The sequence below is a fragment of the Drosophila pseudoobscura genome, chromosome 4, assembly GCF_009870125.1.
Source record: "Drosophila pseudoobscura strain MV-25-SWS-2005 chromosome 4, UCI_Dpse_MV25, whole genome shotgun sequence".
NCBI lineage: Eukaryota > Metazoa > Arthropoda > Insecta > Diptera > Drosophilidae > Drosophila > Drosophila pseudoobscura.
In genome coordinates, this window is record NC_046681.1 from 466576 (window position 1) to 485316 (window position 18741).

At 38.7% G+C, this 18741-nt stretch overlaps 1 protein-coding gene and 2 long non-coding RNA genes across 9 annotated transcripts in view; 1 reads left to right on the forward strand and 2 right to left on the reverse strand.

Moving 5' to 3' along the window:
• Window positions 1–3510: 3510 nt before the first annotated feature.
• LOC117184022 (uncharacterized) lies at window positions 3511–4596 on the reverse strand. The gene is made up of 2 exons (XR_004469169.1): window positions 4397–4596; window positions 3511–4275 (listed from the first exon to the last, which is right to left on the reverse strand). It is a non-coding gene; the product is annotated as an uncharacterized lncRNA (long non-coding RNA).
• A 2992-nt stretch (window positions 4597–7588) lies between these two features.
• LOC117184215 (uncharacterized) lies at window positions 7589–8893 on the reverse strand. Its single transcript, XR_004469496.1, has 2 exons — window positions 8745–8893; window positions 7589–8200 (listed from the first exon to the last, which is right to left on the reverse strand). It is a non-coding gene; the product is annotated as an uncharacterized lncRNA (long non-coding RNA).
• AGO3 (Argonaute 3) overlaps window positions 8892–18741 on the forward strand; it is a 285673-nt gene continuing 275823 nt past the window's right edge. For 5 of the 7 annotated variants that reach the window (XR_004469495.1, XM_033380771.1, XM_033380773.1 and 2 more), the window contains exons 1-2: window positions 8892–8992; window positions 17893–18280. Coding sequence is in view for 6 of the 7 variants with exons in the window: in XM_033380771.1 (XP_033236662.1) it covers window positions 17896–18280 (385 nt within the window). In the remaining variant the exon portion in view is untranslated. Of the gene's footprint in view, window positions 8993–11463; window positions 11486–17892; window positions 18281–18741 lie in introns of those variants that run through there. The other 2 variants (XM_033380772.1, XM_033380776.1) reach the window with 2 other exon arrangements.

Below are 18741 nucleotides of genomic sequence, written 5' to 3' on the forward strand. Positions count from 1 at the left end.
GGACACTGCCATTGCAGACGTACTTGGCTGCACGTTCTCCGAAGCGCTAAACTCGGCTATCAAATCTGCATCGCCAGCAGCTGTCGTCGCCCTTGGAGTGGCAAACGAGATCAACTGCTGCACACTTGGAGTGGTCGGAGTCAGTTTTTCGGCGGCACACGGCTGAGTGACGGTTGGCACTTGTAGATCCCGCGGAGTGACCTTTTTGCGCCTCGGAGACTCGTTCAGCAGATGCAGACTGCCAAATTGAGACTCCATGGCTAGGAACCGATCGTACTGCTTTTAAAAGCGAAATCCCTTCCGCGTCTAACTCATAAAAATGACCATGTCAGTCTCAACCGCACGGCATGCCTCACAACTGTAGTGCAAGCCATTATGTTTTGATATGGAATCGCCCACAAGTCCCATAAACCCAGCGCATTTTGCGTGCACTACGCTATCGCAGAGCCAGCAGGGGATACTCGGCTGATCATGGGTGATCTCTTTCCGACAGGATTTTTTGGCTCATACCACAGAAAACTTCATAATACAAAATTTGAACAAAATTAAAATCAAATAATATTTCAAAACAAATGGCTATCAAACCAGTGTGCCAGATAAACGCTAATAGGAGGAGAGGAGAACAGTTGCAGCAGCAGCTAATGAGAGAGAGATAGCTAGTGAACAGAAAAATACTAGAGCGAGAGAGAAAGAACAGTTATTGAAGTTGAGGTGATTGCGAGAGAGTGATAAAACAAGAAAAGCTACAAAACGAGAGCTGTAATGCAATGTAATGCGTACTCACAAGCCGACGCCGAAAAATTAGAAGTTAAATAAATAATGTTTACGCACAAATCAAAACGCATGCACTATCCGAGTAGAATAGATTTACAGATTGTAGGCTGGTTAGGAAGTTAATTTAAGTTTATTTGCAAAAAACAAATGGCAATTTATGCAAAACAAATGGCAAATATGCGGAGCGCAGCTAAATCGAGACGATACTATCACCCGAGAGCCCTAAACCTACTGACTATATTAACCACAGAAAAGCCAGCTACTTCCCTCTAAGGCACCAATATGTCCGGATGACCCAAATGGTCCTGTGAACACCCTGTTGGATGCATGCCCTCCAAACAAACGTAGGGAGAAAAAGAACCCCCTAGTGGTCAAAACAAATAGATATCCGAAGTAAAAGCTGCAGCACTCTCTTCAACAGAGCCAACAACGGAAACGAGGAGAAGCACCGGGCAGACTACAATCCCTACACATTTTAATCGCTACTCAACACCCCGAGCCTGCACTCCCTCTTTAACTTCGGTGGACTGCATCCATACAAAACGGCATACAAACAGCTTTAACCCGTTCAATTCGCCAGGTCCGGACCAGGTAATTCTGGCCCAACATCAAAAGGCCGGTGACATGGCCTTGGTGGCTGTAAAGACTAGCTTAAGGCAAAGATAATTTTCCTCCCCAAAGCAGGGACAGCTTCACACTGAGCTCCAAAAGACTTTAGATCAAGCAGTCCATCGTCCTTTCTTCTCAAAATTTTTAAGAGACGTGTTGGGATACAACTGAGGACAACTAAGATCCTCACATGCATTCAGGCACACAACATACCTACCGGAAAGGAAAATCCCCGGAAACGGCACTCCATGAAGTAATCTCCGTATTATAGAAATCTCTGCGTCTGAAAAAGTTCTCATTAATGGCTCGTAATCGAGAGAGCCTTTAGCAACGTTGACCGGGAGCCGTTACGGAAACCCTGACTGACCTGGGGTCGGACCGTCACTTGGTTATGCTCATCGCCAAAATGCTTACATGCAGGATGACGACATCATCAATGGGATAATCTGCCCAGACAATATATGTCAACAAAGGCACACCGCAAGGTGATGTCCTATCTTCGCTTCTGAGGAACATAGAATTCAACAAGTTTACATTCGACCTGGAAGGGGGGCCGGAAAGTCGTGAAATACCCGGACGACGTTTCGGTTATCTTCTCGGGGAAAAACTTTTAAAAACTCTGCGACATGACCAAAAAATATGAGCGACTGTCAGAATCGACGGACTGGAAGAATCACCCGAAAACGGATCTCGTCTTATTTACAAATAAATACAACTCCGCCTCTCAACCACCCAAATATTAAATGGATCCAGGATGCGAAATTGTTTAATTGGAACATGAACTGAACGACTGCATATATAGTAGTCGATCATGACTACTATAAGAGACGGCAGTACGATAAAATTATTAAAAATATGGAGGAAATACATAAAAAGTATGTAGAGTCCAAAAATAATTAAACCCTAACGAGAGTGAAGGTAGAAATAGCAAAGTTGCAAGTGGAGACTGGAACTGTGAAGGAAGACATAGAACCCAAAACTCACAATAGCATAGAAAAATTATCTGAGACAATCGACAGCAAAGTGGAAAACCTGAAGACGTATTTAGAGCAAACCAGTCTAAACTTGGAGAATGAGAAAGGGAAAAATTTAGTTCCTCAGTAAAAAAACTGAGATCCAAAACTCAGGAGTTTTATCATAGCTATGAGACAAACGACAGCTTCGACGACCAAATCGGCATGTTAAGCAACCTAGAAGTTAGGATGCAAACCGTAGCTGACGAAAACAGCGTGGATAGTAAAGCGGCAACGATAAAAAAGAAGATATAGATTGGCCTGATCTTCCAAAAGTAGAAGTACCCAGAAAAAAGGAAAAGAGTGTGACGGCTTTTCACAAATAGTTTGTGAATTAATTAATAACAGTAATAGTCTCAGTACGGAGTATGGTAGCTCACGTTTTAACTGGTCCACTGGAGAATTATAATGCCGCTTGGGAATTGGTGACAAAGCGGTATGAAAATAAACGCACAATTTTTTCGGATCAGCTGAATCGTTTACTAGACTTACCAATGCTAGATCACGATTCAGCGAAACATATTAAATGGTTTTCTGATTCTATAAATAAGTCAATACATTTAATCAAATTAAAGTCACAATTAACAGAAGAAGTTCATGTGTAAGATGCCTTACAATTATTTGAAAGTCATATAAAAAGGACAAAAGAGATCCAAGCAGTGCCAGATGTAATGGAACAACGATAAAGAGTGGAAACAGTTGAAAAAAGTAATGCAATATATCATCACAAAAGAAAACTGTCCGCTAAGTAAAATGGTCCCGCCATGCTATGCTATGAGTTTAAGGGAATGAGTCCGATAGAAAGAGGCAAGGTTAAAAAAACAAGCGTTCTTAGCCACAAAAGGGCAAGGAATGGTGGCTATCAAAACCTTAGAGCTCTAATTGTACCATGTACCATAATTTTAGAGGAAGCTGCGCAAATATTAACCTTAGTACGAAAAAGAGCAAACACCGAGGTGAGTCATCTACAGACTCTTGCACTTCAAAGTTTAAAGTTACTTTATCGGTAAAACTCGTGACTATAATAAAAGTCCTCTAAATATTGAAGCTATAATTCTTCCGAAACCGAGATACCTATAAAGTCTTTCAATATGGACAAAACGAAGTGGCAAGATTATGTGTTGGCAGACCAATATATTTGAATGAATACATTGTTTCAATGATCTCGCTTTGAATTATATAGTTAAAATCATCTCACTCAACCATTCATTATTTTTGTAGTTGGAAATGATGTTTGGAAATACTTTGTTGATGAGATCGTCTTTTTTTGCGACAAAGTTAAAGGAATTCTGAGAAATCAATCAGTTCGATTCGTCGACAGGTACTCGACCATTACCGATAGTCTTCAATTACACTGAGAAATTTTCAGCAGATGTATCATTTTGCAATGCAACTCTCGTGTTTGTTGTCAGCTGAAAATTCTTCACATAGCGTCATATATTCGCAAGGGTTTATTTCATCGGTAGGTGTTTCTCTTGAAATTACTGGCAGTGTTTGGCGGAAATCGCCAGACAGTAGAATCATAGCGCCTAAAAATATCTCGAGTCCTTGCTTAGACCTTTCAATGTTCGGTTAACTGCTTCTAATTCAAGTTTGTGCGCCATTGTGCATTCGTCCCAGATTATGATTTTCGATGCTGACAAAACTTTTCCATTGCGGTGTTTTTTGCAATATTACTGAATGAGCCGCGCGGCATTCTTCTAACAATGTGTCTGCTCTTCCAGAACAAGCCACTGCAACCGCAATAATGAAATCCTTTTGTGGAAGATTTAACAATTCAAATTAAATTCCAGGTGATTATATTCACTTTCCCGTTCCAAATTTTCGATCAAATGCGTCATTCATTCCACGATTTGGTGATGGCATGGAATAACCAAACCTGTGTAATAAACTAAAGCATATGAGGTAACACATATGATTATATGTCTCCTCATTCATTTCAAGAACGCGATTTCTGGGAAATACACGATTTTGATCTAAAGTATGTTCTGACATATTACCCTTATATTTGTGGCATAGGTTAGATGGAGAGCATGTCGAGGGGCAATTTGTCGTTCTTCTTCAGTATTTTCCTTCTCTATACTTCGTATATTTCTTGAAAGATACATTAAAAATAACACAAATTACACAATTTAAAAAATTTAAAACAAAAAAATAAGTATTAAACGCGTACACGTTTCTGTTTTGATTAAAAATTCATGATTTCATGTTTTAAAAAACACAGCCGGTTGTAAGCAACGATCATAACGTATTCTATTATTATCGTTAAAAATGTTATCTCATAACTCATTGTCAAATTACATATAAGGCTATGATTTTAAGAATAAAATTTATTATGAATTTACAACTCAACTCGCAAATTTCTAGACTTTTTTTGTAAGGTCTTAACAGTCACTTTTCAGCTTCATCCTTAACTCAAATTTATTTATTTGTAATCGGGGTAACGACCCCCCTTTTATAATTACAAATCGGCAATAGATTATTGACCTCACCGTAGTGTCACACAAATTGTTAGGCATAATCAATAGTTGGGAAGTCCTAGAGGAGCATTCCTTCTCTGACCACAGAGATGACCACCATAAGATAGTCAAAACAAAGAGACAACCTCCGCAAAAGCTGCAGGACTCCCTTCAACAGAGCTAAAAGCGCGAAGGAGGAGAAGCACTGGGCAGACTATACAATCAGTCTGGCACTATATAAAAAAGAAACAAGAAAAGCAAAAAGGGGTTCTTGGCAAAAATTTTGCTTGGAAATAGAGGAAACGTCACAGGCAAAAGGCATAACAAGAATGATGGTACGTGGACCAACTCCAGTGAGGAGTCCCTTGTCGACACGCATTTCCCCGTGTGTACAACCATCGAGCTGGCACACCTCCCAAGAGAGGGATCGGTAATCTCGATGGATCACATCCTTACAAAATATCTTTATAAGCTGGGTATTAAACAGCTTCAACCCGTTTAAATTGCCAGGCCCGGACCAGGTAATCCCTGGTAATCAGCTGGATGCAATGTATCTTCAGGAAGATACTGGTTGTGGGTATAATAACGCGAGCTTGGCTCAAGGCCATCATACCCAAGGCAGGGAAAGTCTCACACTCAACTTAAAAAAACTTTAGACCAATCAGCCTATCGTCCTACCTCCACAAAACCTTTGAGAGACTTGTCGGGCTGCAACTGAGAATACCTATACATCCTCTGTTACTGTCCGGCGCAAGCCCTGACTAACCTGGGGGTGGACTGTCACTTGGTTATGCTCATTGGTCAATTGCTCATATGCAGGACGGTGACATCATCGATGGGTCACCGATGATGATCATCGTCCGCCCAGTCAAGGTATGTCAACAGAGGCGCCCCGCAAGGTAGTGCCCTGTCTCCTCTTTTGTGGAACATTGTTATCACCTGGAATGGAGGGGACGTGGCTTACGCGGTCGACGTTGCAATTATGTTCTCGGGGAAATACCCTCAAAAACACTCTGCAACTTCATGACCGGAAAGCTAAAGTGGGGCATGAACCAAAGTATTATCTTAAGGATGCATCTAGCAATAGTTAGTACTACTTTTACTTTACGCAGTTAGAGTGTAGTGAACGGCTCTACAGATCTGGTACTACAATCTCTCTTCTCCAAGACATGGAGGATTTCGTATGCCAATGGCCTGTAAGCTTATCATAAAATAACAATGCTAGCGAAAGTCAAACATGGCGGACTACAGACAGGAAGCCCACCACCGAGATATGCAAACTAGGTTTTTGTACTTAGCTCAATTTGGTGAGCTCTCAAAGTAAACAAAAAGTTTCCCAGTTTACTATCGCTTGCAGCTTATCAAACAGATGACTTTAAGACTTTGCAAAAAGCCAGGCATGCAATAAAAACAAGACATAATTTTTTGAAATTAAAGAATATTCTATTTAAATTTTATATTAATATTATGTTTTATTTATACATGCAAAAGCATCCAGTGTGTGGAATTTAATTTATTTGTCACTGAGGATGAGCTCAATTATGAAAAGCTGCTCAATGAAAACCACTTTGACAATAATCGAAGCATCGCAGCGCTTTCGGGTTGGACTTTCGCAAAACTGAAGGCATACAATGTAATAGCAAAGACTATACAATACCAAGATGTTGCATGAGGAACAAATTCTTTTTCAATTTTCGTTTGACGCTTCATGGTACGGGCGCGCGGGGCTATTATTTCAATTCTCGTTTACGCTACCTTCGCCTCCGAAATGCTACTCGGCTTCGTCAATGCCTCGGTCAGCGTCGGGTCGGTGTGTCTCGAGAGAAAGAATACAAAAACATAATATGAATCGTCTGCGTGCCGAAACCGTAGGGCAGCGTGGTCGCTGATGTCTTTGGCGCGGCACAGTGGGGACTCAGTCGAAATTGTAAAAAAATTGTATGAGTGCTTCAGATAAATTTAATGTACGCATCTAATAGAGAATTTTCCAATCGAATTTTCAAGATAGTTTTAGTTTAGAAGATATAAGCACTCAAAGTTTAAAATTTTTTCAGTGTGCAAATATTTATTGAACTAATTTAGCAAGCTGAGACGGCCAAAGGTCCCACTGTGCCGCTCCAAAGACATCGGCGATCCGCGACCACCGCTTCGACGGTGCTGAGGCTCGAGAGTCCAGAATTGCCGAACAGACGAAACCGATGGGCAGCGGGGTCGCGGTAAAGACGAAGTACAGGCGAAAAGGGAATTGAAACCCGCCCGCGCTCCCTCGTGCCTTTTGGGTTCTAATGTTAGGACCCGCCATAGAACAGCTTTTTGGTCGCTCATGCAACATCTTGGTATTGTATAGTCTTTGGTAATAGGCTCTGCACACTGAGCCCATCCCGGGGGAATGGTGGGATTTTCTGACAGATGTGAAACTCCGATTCACACTGGCACCATCCACCATCCGTCAAAAACAGCTAATGCCAATAACAAGTACATTAAATTTGAGCAAAAGATTTATTAATTTTTGTTCTTATAATCTATGATGAAGATGTAGCAATTACTTCGGCCGCGGTTCAACAGCAAAATATGCGAACAGCCTGAAAGCAGGAACAGTTCTGGTAATTTTAATCAGTCAACAGAACAGATACGATCTGCCAACGCAAAATATTGTTTAGACCGTAATGCACTTAATAAATAAATCATGTTTTTTTTTGCGTGTTTATGAGGTCCTCGACCATCTTTTCCTTCTTTCATTTCATGTTCTTCCTTCTTCCTGTGAAGGTCCGTCTGCTCTTCGAGTCGCTCTCTGGTTATCTCTGCCATCCAAGAAGTGTCGTCTTTTTGGCTCGCTTTGGTGGGGCCTATGCTGCCAGAAAAGGTGCTGGAGCTACATGATCCGTCCACATCCAACTCGATAATGCCCGAAAAAAACTCATTATCCAAGAATAAATTATGCATAACATAAAGCATTTACAAAGCATAAAAATATTTGTTCTATGTTGTCAGTCGTCTGCCATTTATTCGCTACACACTTGCAACTTCACCCTGACAGACTCGGTAACGCCGCATTCCATCTCATCGCCAGCCTTAATGATCCGAGCCATTGGGCATGATTGTTGTTGTTTTTAGTTTATTTTGTCACAATCAATATATACGTTTTCGTAGTGACTACCATTTTTTCGTTTTGAATAACAATTTTTCAATTTTTCACCATCGGCGATCTGTCGCATAGAAACGTGCGGTTTAGCAACATCCAAAATGGATGGTAGACTAACTGGGAAATTTTCAGAACGGCAAAACCTTACGGACCATCCCCGAAATGGATGGTGGATGGTCGTCAGTGTGACTAGACTATAAGCACTGTGAAAAAGAAATAAATAAATAATAAACTAAGCTGCTTTTATCTACACATAAAAAGTATTTGGCAAAATTCGGGAGAAGCCTGTCTTCATCTCAGATGGCTTCTGTCCAAGATGGTTATCAAAGTTGAAAGCACGTTTAGCATAATGGACTACGTGTTAACAATCAACAGAGGCAAATCTTTTCTTATATGGGCGGTAGTAGTGGCCGTGGTGGGATCGGTCTAAAACTAGGATATATATGTCGGAGCATGCTAATTATGATACGGCACATCGTTCTCTTGCATCTCGTCAGCCTTCTTTTGCCGATGTAGCACAAAATAAATATTGTGTAGCAAATTTGAAGTTACTAACTTTACTATTTCAATTTTCGTCAAAAAATGGATTTCTGGCCCACTGTGCAGTTTACCAATAAATATTTCCAAGGGAGCCACTTTAAGGATATACATTTTTCCAGAAAGGATACGTAAATAGATCCAATTTCACCTCATACTATGTACATTTTCTTTATATATAAGATTTTATTTGAAAAGAAAGGAGTGTACCAATATTAATTTCAACCCGGTATTGATCGTTCTCGTGGAGTATTGTTCATTATTATAATAAGTACTTATTCAAAAACTTCTTTGGCTTCTTGACCCGCATATGTATGAATCTATCCTGAATCCCTTCAAACATCGATGAAGGCCTTATTCACATCGATGTTTTCGATACTTGAAAATATCGATGATCACATGGTCACATCGATATTTGCCCGTCTCTCTTATCAGACTTCTAACAATTTGTGAGCACGGTAGGTTTAAACGAGAAAAATAATAAAAAGCATAATACTTAAATTTCTCCTTGTAAGAATATATTTAAGTGTGTGAAGAAAGGCTTTAGAGCTTTTCCTTTACTAGTTTCGAGCTTTAAAAAAATATCTTTACATACATATGTAGATACAGCTTATAACGTTCAGTTATAAAAATCTCACTGCCTAAACTGTTCAAAATAATAAAAACAAGAATGTAGCAACGCATTGTTTTAGATATTTTCTTTATAAAGTCAACTAAAAAAGCATAGACTTAACGCCCAGCTTTTAAAATGTAGAATCTACATGTTAGCATCCCGTGAGGAAATGGTGGCTTTTATGGTGTATCGTAAGCTTTAGCTAACATTTGAGTTATATTTTAATGATAAATATCTGAATATTTTTCTTAGATTTTATAAGATACATTTTCAAATCGATAGATAATGTTTTAGGACTATTTTGTTTTCCCAATATTTAAATTTTAGGCCACTACGAAATCACATAAATTGGTGCTCCCGTTTTCACTATCTGCAAGATTTCTTACTTTTCTGCTCAACGAAATTAAAAGTAAACGGCTTTTTATACAACAAAACGAATCTTAGTTGCAAAAGGAAAGTAATAGATGACTTATTAAATCAGTAACATAAACTTCCCACCAATATCGAAGCAAATTAACTTTTGCTTTCTTTGTAAATAGCTTTTTCTTAACCCAACTTTAAATTTGGCTCGGAAAGCTGACGCAGTCCTATTCGGCTGTCGGAACTTTGGCAAGAAATATACATACATATGTTTCTTGTAACACGCACATAACAGAACATCAGGGTAAGAAGAGCTGTTTCTCGCCGTATACATACAGTGGGGAGCAAAAGTGAGTACATACTCACAATCACTGACTTTAGCCTCCCATAACAGGCAAACGAATAAAGCCAAACAAACCAAATTTGTTACCCATATAAATACTTGTATTCTTAAAAAATAAACAATAATTACAAGAACGAGTAAAAATTTTTCAAAGAATGAAAAGTAAAAATCCAAAAGAACTCGCATGTACTCGGTTTTGCACTTTTTCATAAAAATTAAAGTAAATCATAATATTAACATTTTGCGCATAGACCCATATTAGATATTACTTTTTTAATACGGTTTGGAATGTTCTCTATCCAATTCCCAAAAATATCTTCTGAAATAGGATTGCACTCCGCATCTATACATCCCCAGAGATCGCCTTGGTTAGATGGCGCTGATTCGTAGTGCTCAAGCCGTCGTTTTACGATTGACCGTAGGCTTTCAATCGGATTAAGGTCGGTTCTTTGAGATAACCACTCCAGCAATTTAAAATTTTGATTAACCAGTCATTCTCGAAAATTTTTCGCAATTTGCTTCGGATTCCTGTCTTGTAAACAAGTTAGTTAAATTCAGGATAAATACATTTCTCCGGAAAATTAAGAAGTTAGGCTTGTAGAAGTTGTAAATAGTCCTCTCTGAACTGAATAACATAAATTTTTTGTAGAGGAGCAACGTGCTACCAAGTAAAGCAACTTCAGACCATAATATTTCAATATTTCATATTATTCCTTATTACTATGGTCTGAAGTTGCTTTACTTGGTAGCACGTTGCTCCTCTACAAAAAATTTATGTTATTCAGTTCAGAGAGGACTATTTACAACTTCTACAAGCCTAACTTCTTAATTTTCCGGAGAAATGTATTTATCCTGAATTTAACTAACTTGTTTACAAGACAGGAATCCGAAGCAAATTGCGAAAAATTTTCGAGAATGACTGGTTAATCAAAATTTTAAATTGCTGGAGTGGTTATCTCAAAGAACCGACCTTAATCCGATTGAAAGCCTACGGTCAATCGTAAAACGACGGCTTGAGCACTACGAATCAGCGCCATCTAACCAAGGCGATCTCTGGGGATGTATAGATGCGGAGTGCAATCCTATTTCAGAAGATATTTTTGGGAATTGGATAGAGAACATTCCAAACCGTATTAAAAAAGTAATATCTAATATGGGTCTATGCGCAAAATGTTAATATTATGATTTACTTTAATTTTTATGAAAAAGTGCAAAACCGAGTACATGCGAGTTCTTTTGGATTTTTACTTTTCATTCTTTGAAAAATTTTTACTCGTTCTTGTAATTATTGTTTATTTTTTAAGAATACAAGTATTTATATGGGTAACAAATTTGGTTTGTTTGGCTTTATTCGTTTGCCTGTTATGGGAGGCTAAAGTCAGTGATTGTGAGTATGTACTCACTTTTGCTCCCCACTGTATATGTACATATAATTCAAAACGTAGTTGCACAAAATTCATGTTTTGATTTAATATTCAAATGCCATGTTATTCACAGTTTGTCACGCTGTATATTTTCAAAGCAACCAAGTCAGTTGTTTTTGTTTGCCAGAACCGATGAGAAATGAAAGGTATCGATACCAAATATTTGTGAAACGAAAAGTAAACGTACTGGCTGAAAACGTAGTCCGCAAAAGTATGTGAAAAACGGAGCCTGGCTGAATATTTTCGAATCTTAGAGTGGCTCCATGGCATAATCGGACACTAAGCAAAAAATGTGCTCAAAAACAAAGAAAAGCGCTATCTTCATATCTAAAACAGGGCTCGGCAAGACCATATCTTATGTGCATAGGGAAGTTTGCTGCCGCTCACGTACACATGTGCAACAGTGATCAGCAAGAATGCAATAACACTAACAGTCAAATTTTAGCTGCTGTCTATTCACACAAACGCACTGCAATGTGTGCGTTCCGCTCGCGGATCTAAAATATAAAAAAAAACTACTTTCGAAAGAGAGCAGCTAATTCTTTTCGCAAAACAAAAAATGTAATTTTTTTTATACCCGATACTCAAAATGAGTATTGGGGTATATTAGATTTGTGGTAAAAGTGGATGTGTGTAACGTCCAGAAGGAATCGTTTCCGACCCCATAAAGTATATATATTCTTGATCAGCATCAATAGCCGAGTCGATTGAGCCCTGTCTGTCTGTCCGTCCGTCCGACTGTCCGTCCCTATTAGCGCCTAGTGCTTAAAGACTATAAGAGCTAGAGCAACGATGTTTGGATCCAGACTTCTGTAATATGTCACTGTTACAAAAATATTTCAAAACTTCGCCCGCCCACTTCCGCCCCCACAAGAGCGAATTGTGGCATCCACAATTTCGACGATACGAGAAAATTAAAACGCAGAATCGTAGAGGATAACTATATCTTCTAGAGTGTAAAATCTGAATCAGATCGTATAATTATTATAGCCAGAATCAGGAAAACAATTTCATTCTTTCTCGCTCTGTCTCTCTCTAACACACAGATTTCATGGTATTTTTTGCCAATTGCAAAATACGAGTTCAAGGATCTCAGAACCTATAAGAGCGACCAAATTTGGTATGCACACTCCTGTTATATCGGACCTTGACCGATTTGTGTCAAAATTTCGACACACCCCCTTCCGCCCCCGCAAAGGACGAAAATCTGTTGCATCCACAATATTGCAGATTCGAGAAAACTAAAAACACAGAATCATAGATCTGATTGCTATCAGATTGCTGAATCTGGATCAGATCAGATCATTTTTATAGCCAAAAGGAACAAATCAATTTGCAGTGGCTACGGAGCGCCCGACGTCACGTTCAGACTGATTTTCTGTCTCTCTCGCACGCACTCTTTGTCGTGTCGTTCAATATTAGCGACGTCTGCCGGAGGAGAGCCATACTGACCAAGTCTCGGGTATAATGTCAGTTCGCAGAAGCAATTCACAACGTTCCCCCTCGTTTTTTGTATTAATAAGATTCTTGGCTTTGCCGTTTTTAGACTCAGTCTGTTTTTTTGCGCCCATTCAGTTATGGAATTAGGCTTACTACTTACATAAATACATTCGTGGACTTAAAGAGTGGACGACTAACGTACATTTGAACAACATCATCATACATATGGACTTAACATTGAGACACAACATTTGGGAAAATACATAAATTGAGAACAGAAGAGAGCCAAGTACTGAGCCCTGGGGAATTCCGTAGGTACGATTTCACAAGGCTTAGTGCGAACCACGAAAAACAAAAAGGGTTTTATAGCTTAGTACACAATATTTCGCGGTTAACCTTTTTTAAAAATAGCCGTTGTACATGTGTGTGTTTTTTTTTAAATCCTGATTAAAGCCCTAAATTTGCCAGAAAAAGTCGGTTTGCTTCAAAGCGTAAAGGAAAAGTTCAATTTTGTTGCCTAGTTAGTGTTATTAGTAGAAGTATTTACAAATTATTTGTGTTAATATCATCGAGGATAATAGCGTCTTATTAAAGTTTAAAAATAGTCTCCAGGACGTCACATTGATCAACACAAAAAAATAACAGTTATTAGCAGGTACGATAATAACTATAACTACAGGTACTTTTGAGTTCCCAAAATTACAATTTAGAGCCTCAAGGCTTAGGCTCATCAGATCTCCAAGTGTTTTATTTGCCTACTGCTAAATTTCCTCAAATTTTTTTTAGATTATTGTTCGTTGAAAATTTAAACTATAATAATTTATTTATATTATTGTCCAATTTAGCTATGAAATTCGTCAGCTTTCTGCTTCAGGAGAGTGATATATACACTCCCCGACACTTGAATACGACATACTAAAATGTACACTTTAGGCACCAATATTTCCGGCACAAGCCATAGAAAACGGTGAATTTGAATTTTCCTCAAATCTCTATTCAATTTAGCATAAATTAAAAAAAAAATAATAGCAATATTCATCTAAGTAGATTGAGAAAAAAATTTAATTGACATAACTCAAATTTCCGCTCCCAAAAAATTCGACACTTGAATACGACATTCACATTGAAAAATTTTTTATTTTGGATGTGGTCGCGACCGGACATTGAATAAATTCTCAAAAATCAATTAGGGTGTCCTTATTACGAGAAAAAAATGTGGGTTATGGTAAGTCCTTTTCAAAGGACGAAAGCTCCACAATAAAAGCCTCGAAGGAAGTAGGTCCATCAATAATGAAAATAAGTGATGAAATTGGTAAAACTAGGTGTGTTCTGAGTGATTTCATAAAGAACGGGTCAAATTATGGCAAAAACATAAAAAACCGAACCAAAATTGCTACTTCCGAGACCTCCATAAGATCTCATCTGCGAGCCGCATCTAAAAAACACGACTAAAACTCGATTTAAAAATCTAAAACTGTACTTTTAGCTAGTGCTAAAATAATAAAACATGTTTTTTCGAAGTTTTTAAATATTTTTGTAGCAGTGACATATCACAGAAGTCTGGATCCAAAACATCGTTGCTCTAGCTCTTATAGTCTTTGAGCATTAGGCGCTGAAGGGGACGGACAGACGGACGGACGGACAGACGGACAGACGGACGGACGGACGGACGGACAGACAGACAGGGCTCAATCGACTCGGCTATTGATGCTGATCAAGAATATATATACTTTATAGGGTCGGAAACGATTCCTTCTGGACGTTACACACATCCATTTTCACCACAAATCTAATATACCCCAATACTCATTTTGAGTATCGGGTATAAAAACGACCGTCGTTGCCGCCGGCTTCACATGTGGGCACTCCTCGGCACTTCGTATGGGGAAACGAAAATAGGTCTAGACCCAGATCTATATTTCGGGTAGAAATTGGTTGACCGTTTACGTAGCTTTAACAATTTCCGCGGACTTGGACGTCTTTCAATATATCGCGGGTCCGTGACACATAAGTGGCTCGCGCATGCAAAGCGACTGATGAGCCGATCTTTTACGCCTCTCGCTTTGTGCTGCTCGGCCTAGCGCTGGGAATTTTTGGTACGGAGCTGTAGTTGGGCGAGGAGCATAAGTCCCTTGTCGCGGCCGGAGGCCCTAATATCGGGGATATTGTTGTTGTGAGCTTTCGTCTTGGGGTTCAGACAGGTACCCAAACGATTGCCCGAAGTTTAGGCCGGTACTAACCGCCAATCTGAAAAATTAATTTCCTACAATAAAAAAAAACACTACCCTACGCCACGAGTGTATGTGGTGTATATTAGCGACGCTGCAATACATACCAATTGAAATTGGCACTTCACACACTTTTACTTTATAAACGCACAATGTTTCTTTCTTTTTGCTGTATTCAGCTGTTAAGATCTTTTCCCGGTTTTTTTTTTTTTATTGCTCTTTTTTTTCTTTATACTTGGACTGGACAAAAAAACACGTCCGTCTTCGCCAACAGTTTTTCTTCCAAGAGACCGAGGCTAGATCTGCACAGTCTGAGACCCCCCAGTACAGCGTAAAACTTGAGAATCCTCCATTTTCGAATTGACGCCGTAACTATTTTACAGGTTTCAACTCAAAAAAACAGAAAAAAAACCGCTCTCCTTCGTTTCCCTTTTAACTTGAATTTAGGCGGCAAGGTTGAGTAACATAGGGAGACCAATATCCCTTCTTGGTACTTTTCCAAATGTTCCCTTTTGTGGATCCCAGTATTTATACCTTTTTTTATACGTTACTCTTTTAAACCACTTCAACGGGTTCGGAAAGTAGATCATAAAAAGAATTTTTTTTCAGATTGTTTGCGAGGTGAATCTCATTCGTTGCATTACTGTAGAAGTCACCAGCCAAAGTTATATCTGTATACATATGTCAGAGATAACTCGGTGATAACATTTAGCATTTTGGAATATTCCATAAAGGTCGATACAAGCATCCGATTAGGATGTCTGGTGTATATTTGGGGCTGTTCCCTTGACGGTACAAATGAAAAACGTTATACCCACAGCACGAAATTAACTAGTCACATACACGTACAACACGTTTCGGACACACATATAAAATCTACTGACGAGTTAAAAAATTCAAATATTTTAGCTATCTTTTTTGTTAGGCTTTTTGCATTAAGTTATCTTTCTTTTCCTAGCTTATGACTCTGATCATCGCATGTCTGTTTAGTTGATCATTTTTAATCTGTTCCTGCATGACTTAAATGTTGAAATGAAAAAGTTAGGTACGCACGCATTTTACATGTTTCAAAGTTACAAAAGGAAACACCATATAAATATTAATATATTTGTTGGATATAATTAAGTTTATAATAATTTTATAATTTTTTTTTTTAGTACTATTATCTGTGCAAAGAATCCCAGAATGCCCTGAATTATCCATCCCAGTTGCGCCAATCGTGGCGTGGCCACATTGCGTAGGTACTGAACTATCATTTGTTCCGTCTGTTTATAATAATAATACGATCTGACTAGATTCGGCAGTCTGAAAGATATTATGTATCTTCAAAATTGTGGATGCCACAGATTGGGATACAAAATTTCGTTGCTTATGGTCTCTGGTCTCTAAGCGTCAAACAAGAGGTCGGAGGGAAAGACAGACGGACAGTCAGGCTCTACCGACTCATCTATTTGTGCTGATCAAAAATATATATCCTTTTTGTTTTGTCTGAAACGCTTATTTCTGAGTGTTACAAATATCTAATATGCCCCTATACTAATTCTGAGTATCGGGTATAACAACACAGATGGCCATGGGAAAACATTGATTTTTCAGATTCAAACCACATGCTTTCAATGATTGCCCTTGTTATTTATTAATAGTCATGGCGAATGCAAGACATATCGGAAATTGAAGCCTTTAAAACTCAAACGGCATATCTTTTTGGATCATCTGAATTTTGGGAATGAGAACTTCCTCATCTTCGAATTCTCCTTTGAGTATCATCGCGTAAAATAAATTGTTCATCAAATTTCTTACCACCCAACGCGTACCGTTGCACTGTTTTGGTTGGTTTATGGTTCGAAGCATAATTACTAGGGATCCAACCTTTAGGGGTAAATTGTGCGATGCTAAGCCTGGGACATCCAAGGTTAAGGTCATCTACATCTTTTTTCTTAGCCATTAATTATTTTTGTAGTTGAAAATGATGTTTGTTGATGAGTTCGTTTTTTGTTGTGATAAAATTACAGTTTTTCTGGAGATTAAATCAAATCTGCTCTATTCGTCGACCGGTATTCGACCATTACCGATAGTCAGCAATTACTCTCATGTTTGTTTTCAGCTGAAGTTTCTTCTTATTTTCTTATTTCTTGTTTTCTTAGGCAAGCGTTTATTTCGTCGATAGGGTTCGCTCGACGATTTCGCATTGCCAACCGAGCTGTATAGTCATACAATACCAAGATGTTGCATGAGGAACAAATTCTTTTTCAATTTTTGTTTGACGCTACATGGTACGGGCGCGCGGGGCTATTACTTCAATTCTCTTTTACGCTACTCGGCTTCGTCAATGCCTCGGTCAGCGTCGAGTCGGTGTGTCTCGAGAGAAAGAATACAAAAACAAAATATGAATCGTCTGCGTACCGAAACCGTAGGACAGCGTGGTCGCTGATGTCTTTGGCGCGGCACAGTGGGGACTCAGCCGAAATAGTGAAAAAATTGTATGAGTGCTTTAGATAAATTCTAATAGAGAATTTTCCTATCGAATTTTCCCACTGTGCCGCTCCAAAGACATTGGCGATCCGCGACCATCGCTTCGACGGTGCTGAGGCTCGAGAGTCCAGAATTGCCGAACAGACGAAACCGATGGGCGGCGGGGTCGCGGTAGAGACGAAGTACAGGCGAAAAGGGAATTGAAACCCCGCACGCTCCCTCGTGCCTTTTTGGTTCTAATGTTAGGACCCGCCATAGAACAGCTTTTTGGTCGCTCATGCAACATCTTGGTATTGTATAATCTTTGCTACTGTGCTGTCATATCACGTCACACAGGAACGCGGTCGAATGGGATAAAAATCAGTCTTCTGTATCTAAGCTATCTCCCCACCAATTTTCAGCCAAATCGTTTCAGCCGTTCTTGAGTTATAAATATAGATAGATAAGTATATCAGATATGTGTTTTTATATTTTTCAGAATATGTCAGGTCGAGGAAATTTGCTTAATTTATTTAACAAAAAGACTCGCTCTTCGGAAATTTCTTCCTCTAGTGAATATTATGAAAACGACTGCGGATTTAACATTCATCACTCTACTTCAAGTGGAGAATTTCATCGGCTTCCTAAAGATAACATTGGAAGTGATTTATTAAAGACCATTAAAAACATGGACACATCCGTCGGTCGTGGACGAGCACAGTTCGTGCAGACTTTTAAAAGTAATGAAACCAACTTGGGAAAAAGAAAAGATGATACTAGCTCTATCCAATCGAAAGATACTATTAATAACGAATCAACTTCTAGCTTAGAAAATAGTAAAGTGCACAACGATGAGTTTTTTCCGAACGTAGTTCATGGATCAAAAGGTATGTTTTCCTGACACAAGTGACTAAATTTATCTTATTGATTTAAGCTTCACATTTTATTATACATATACATTATATAATATACATAAATTGGGGCTCCCGTTTTCATATTCCGCAAGATTTATTCGTTTTCAAACCGAAAACATTTTCGTTGACGAAATGAAAAGTAAACGGCATTTTATGCACCGAAACGAACCTTAATTGCAAAAGGAAAAAAAGAAGACTTATTGATGCATTAACATAAACTTGACACCTATATCAGGGTAATTTATATATTCTGGCCGTTGACATGCAATGACTGTATCTTGCAAGAGGCGATGCAATTACTGCACCGTCAAGTGGCCCGTCTGAAACCAGCAGAAGGCTGCATGCAGGAAAGATAGCTGTTAGACTAATATTCGAGGAAAATTAGCATTCAAGTTACTAAGAGAGTTACAATTACTAATTACTAGAAAGGTGTG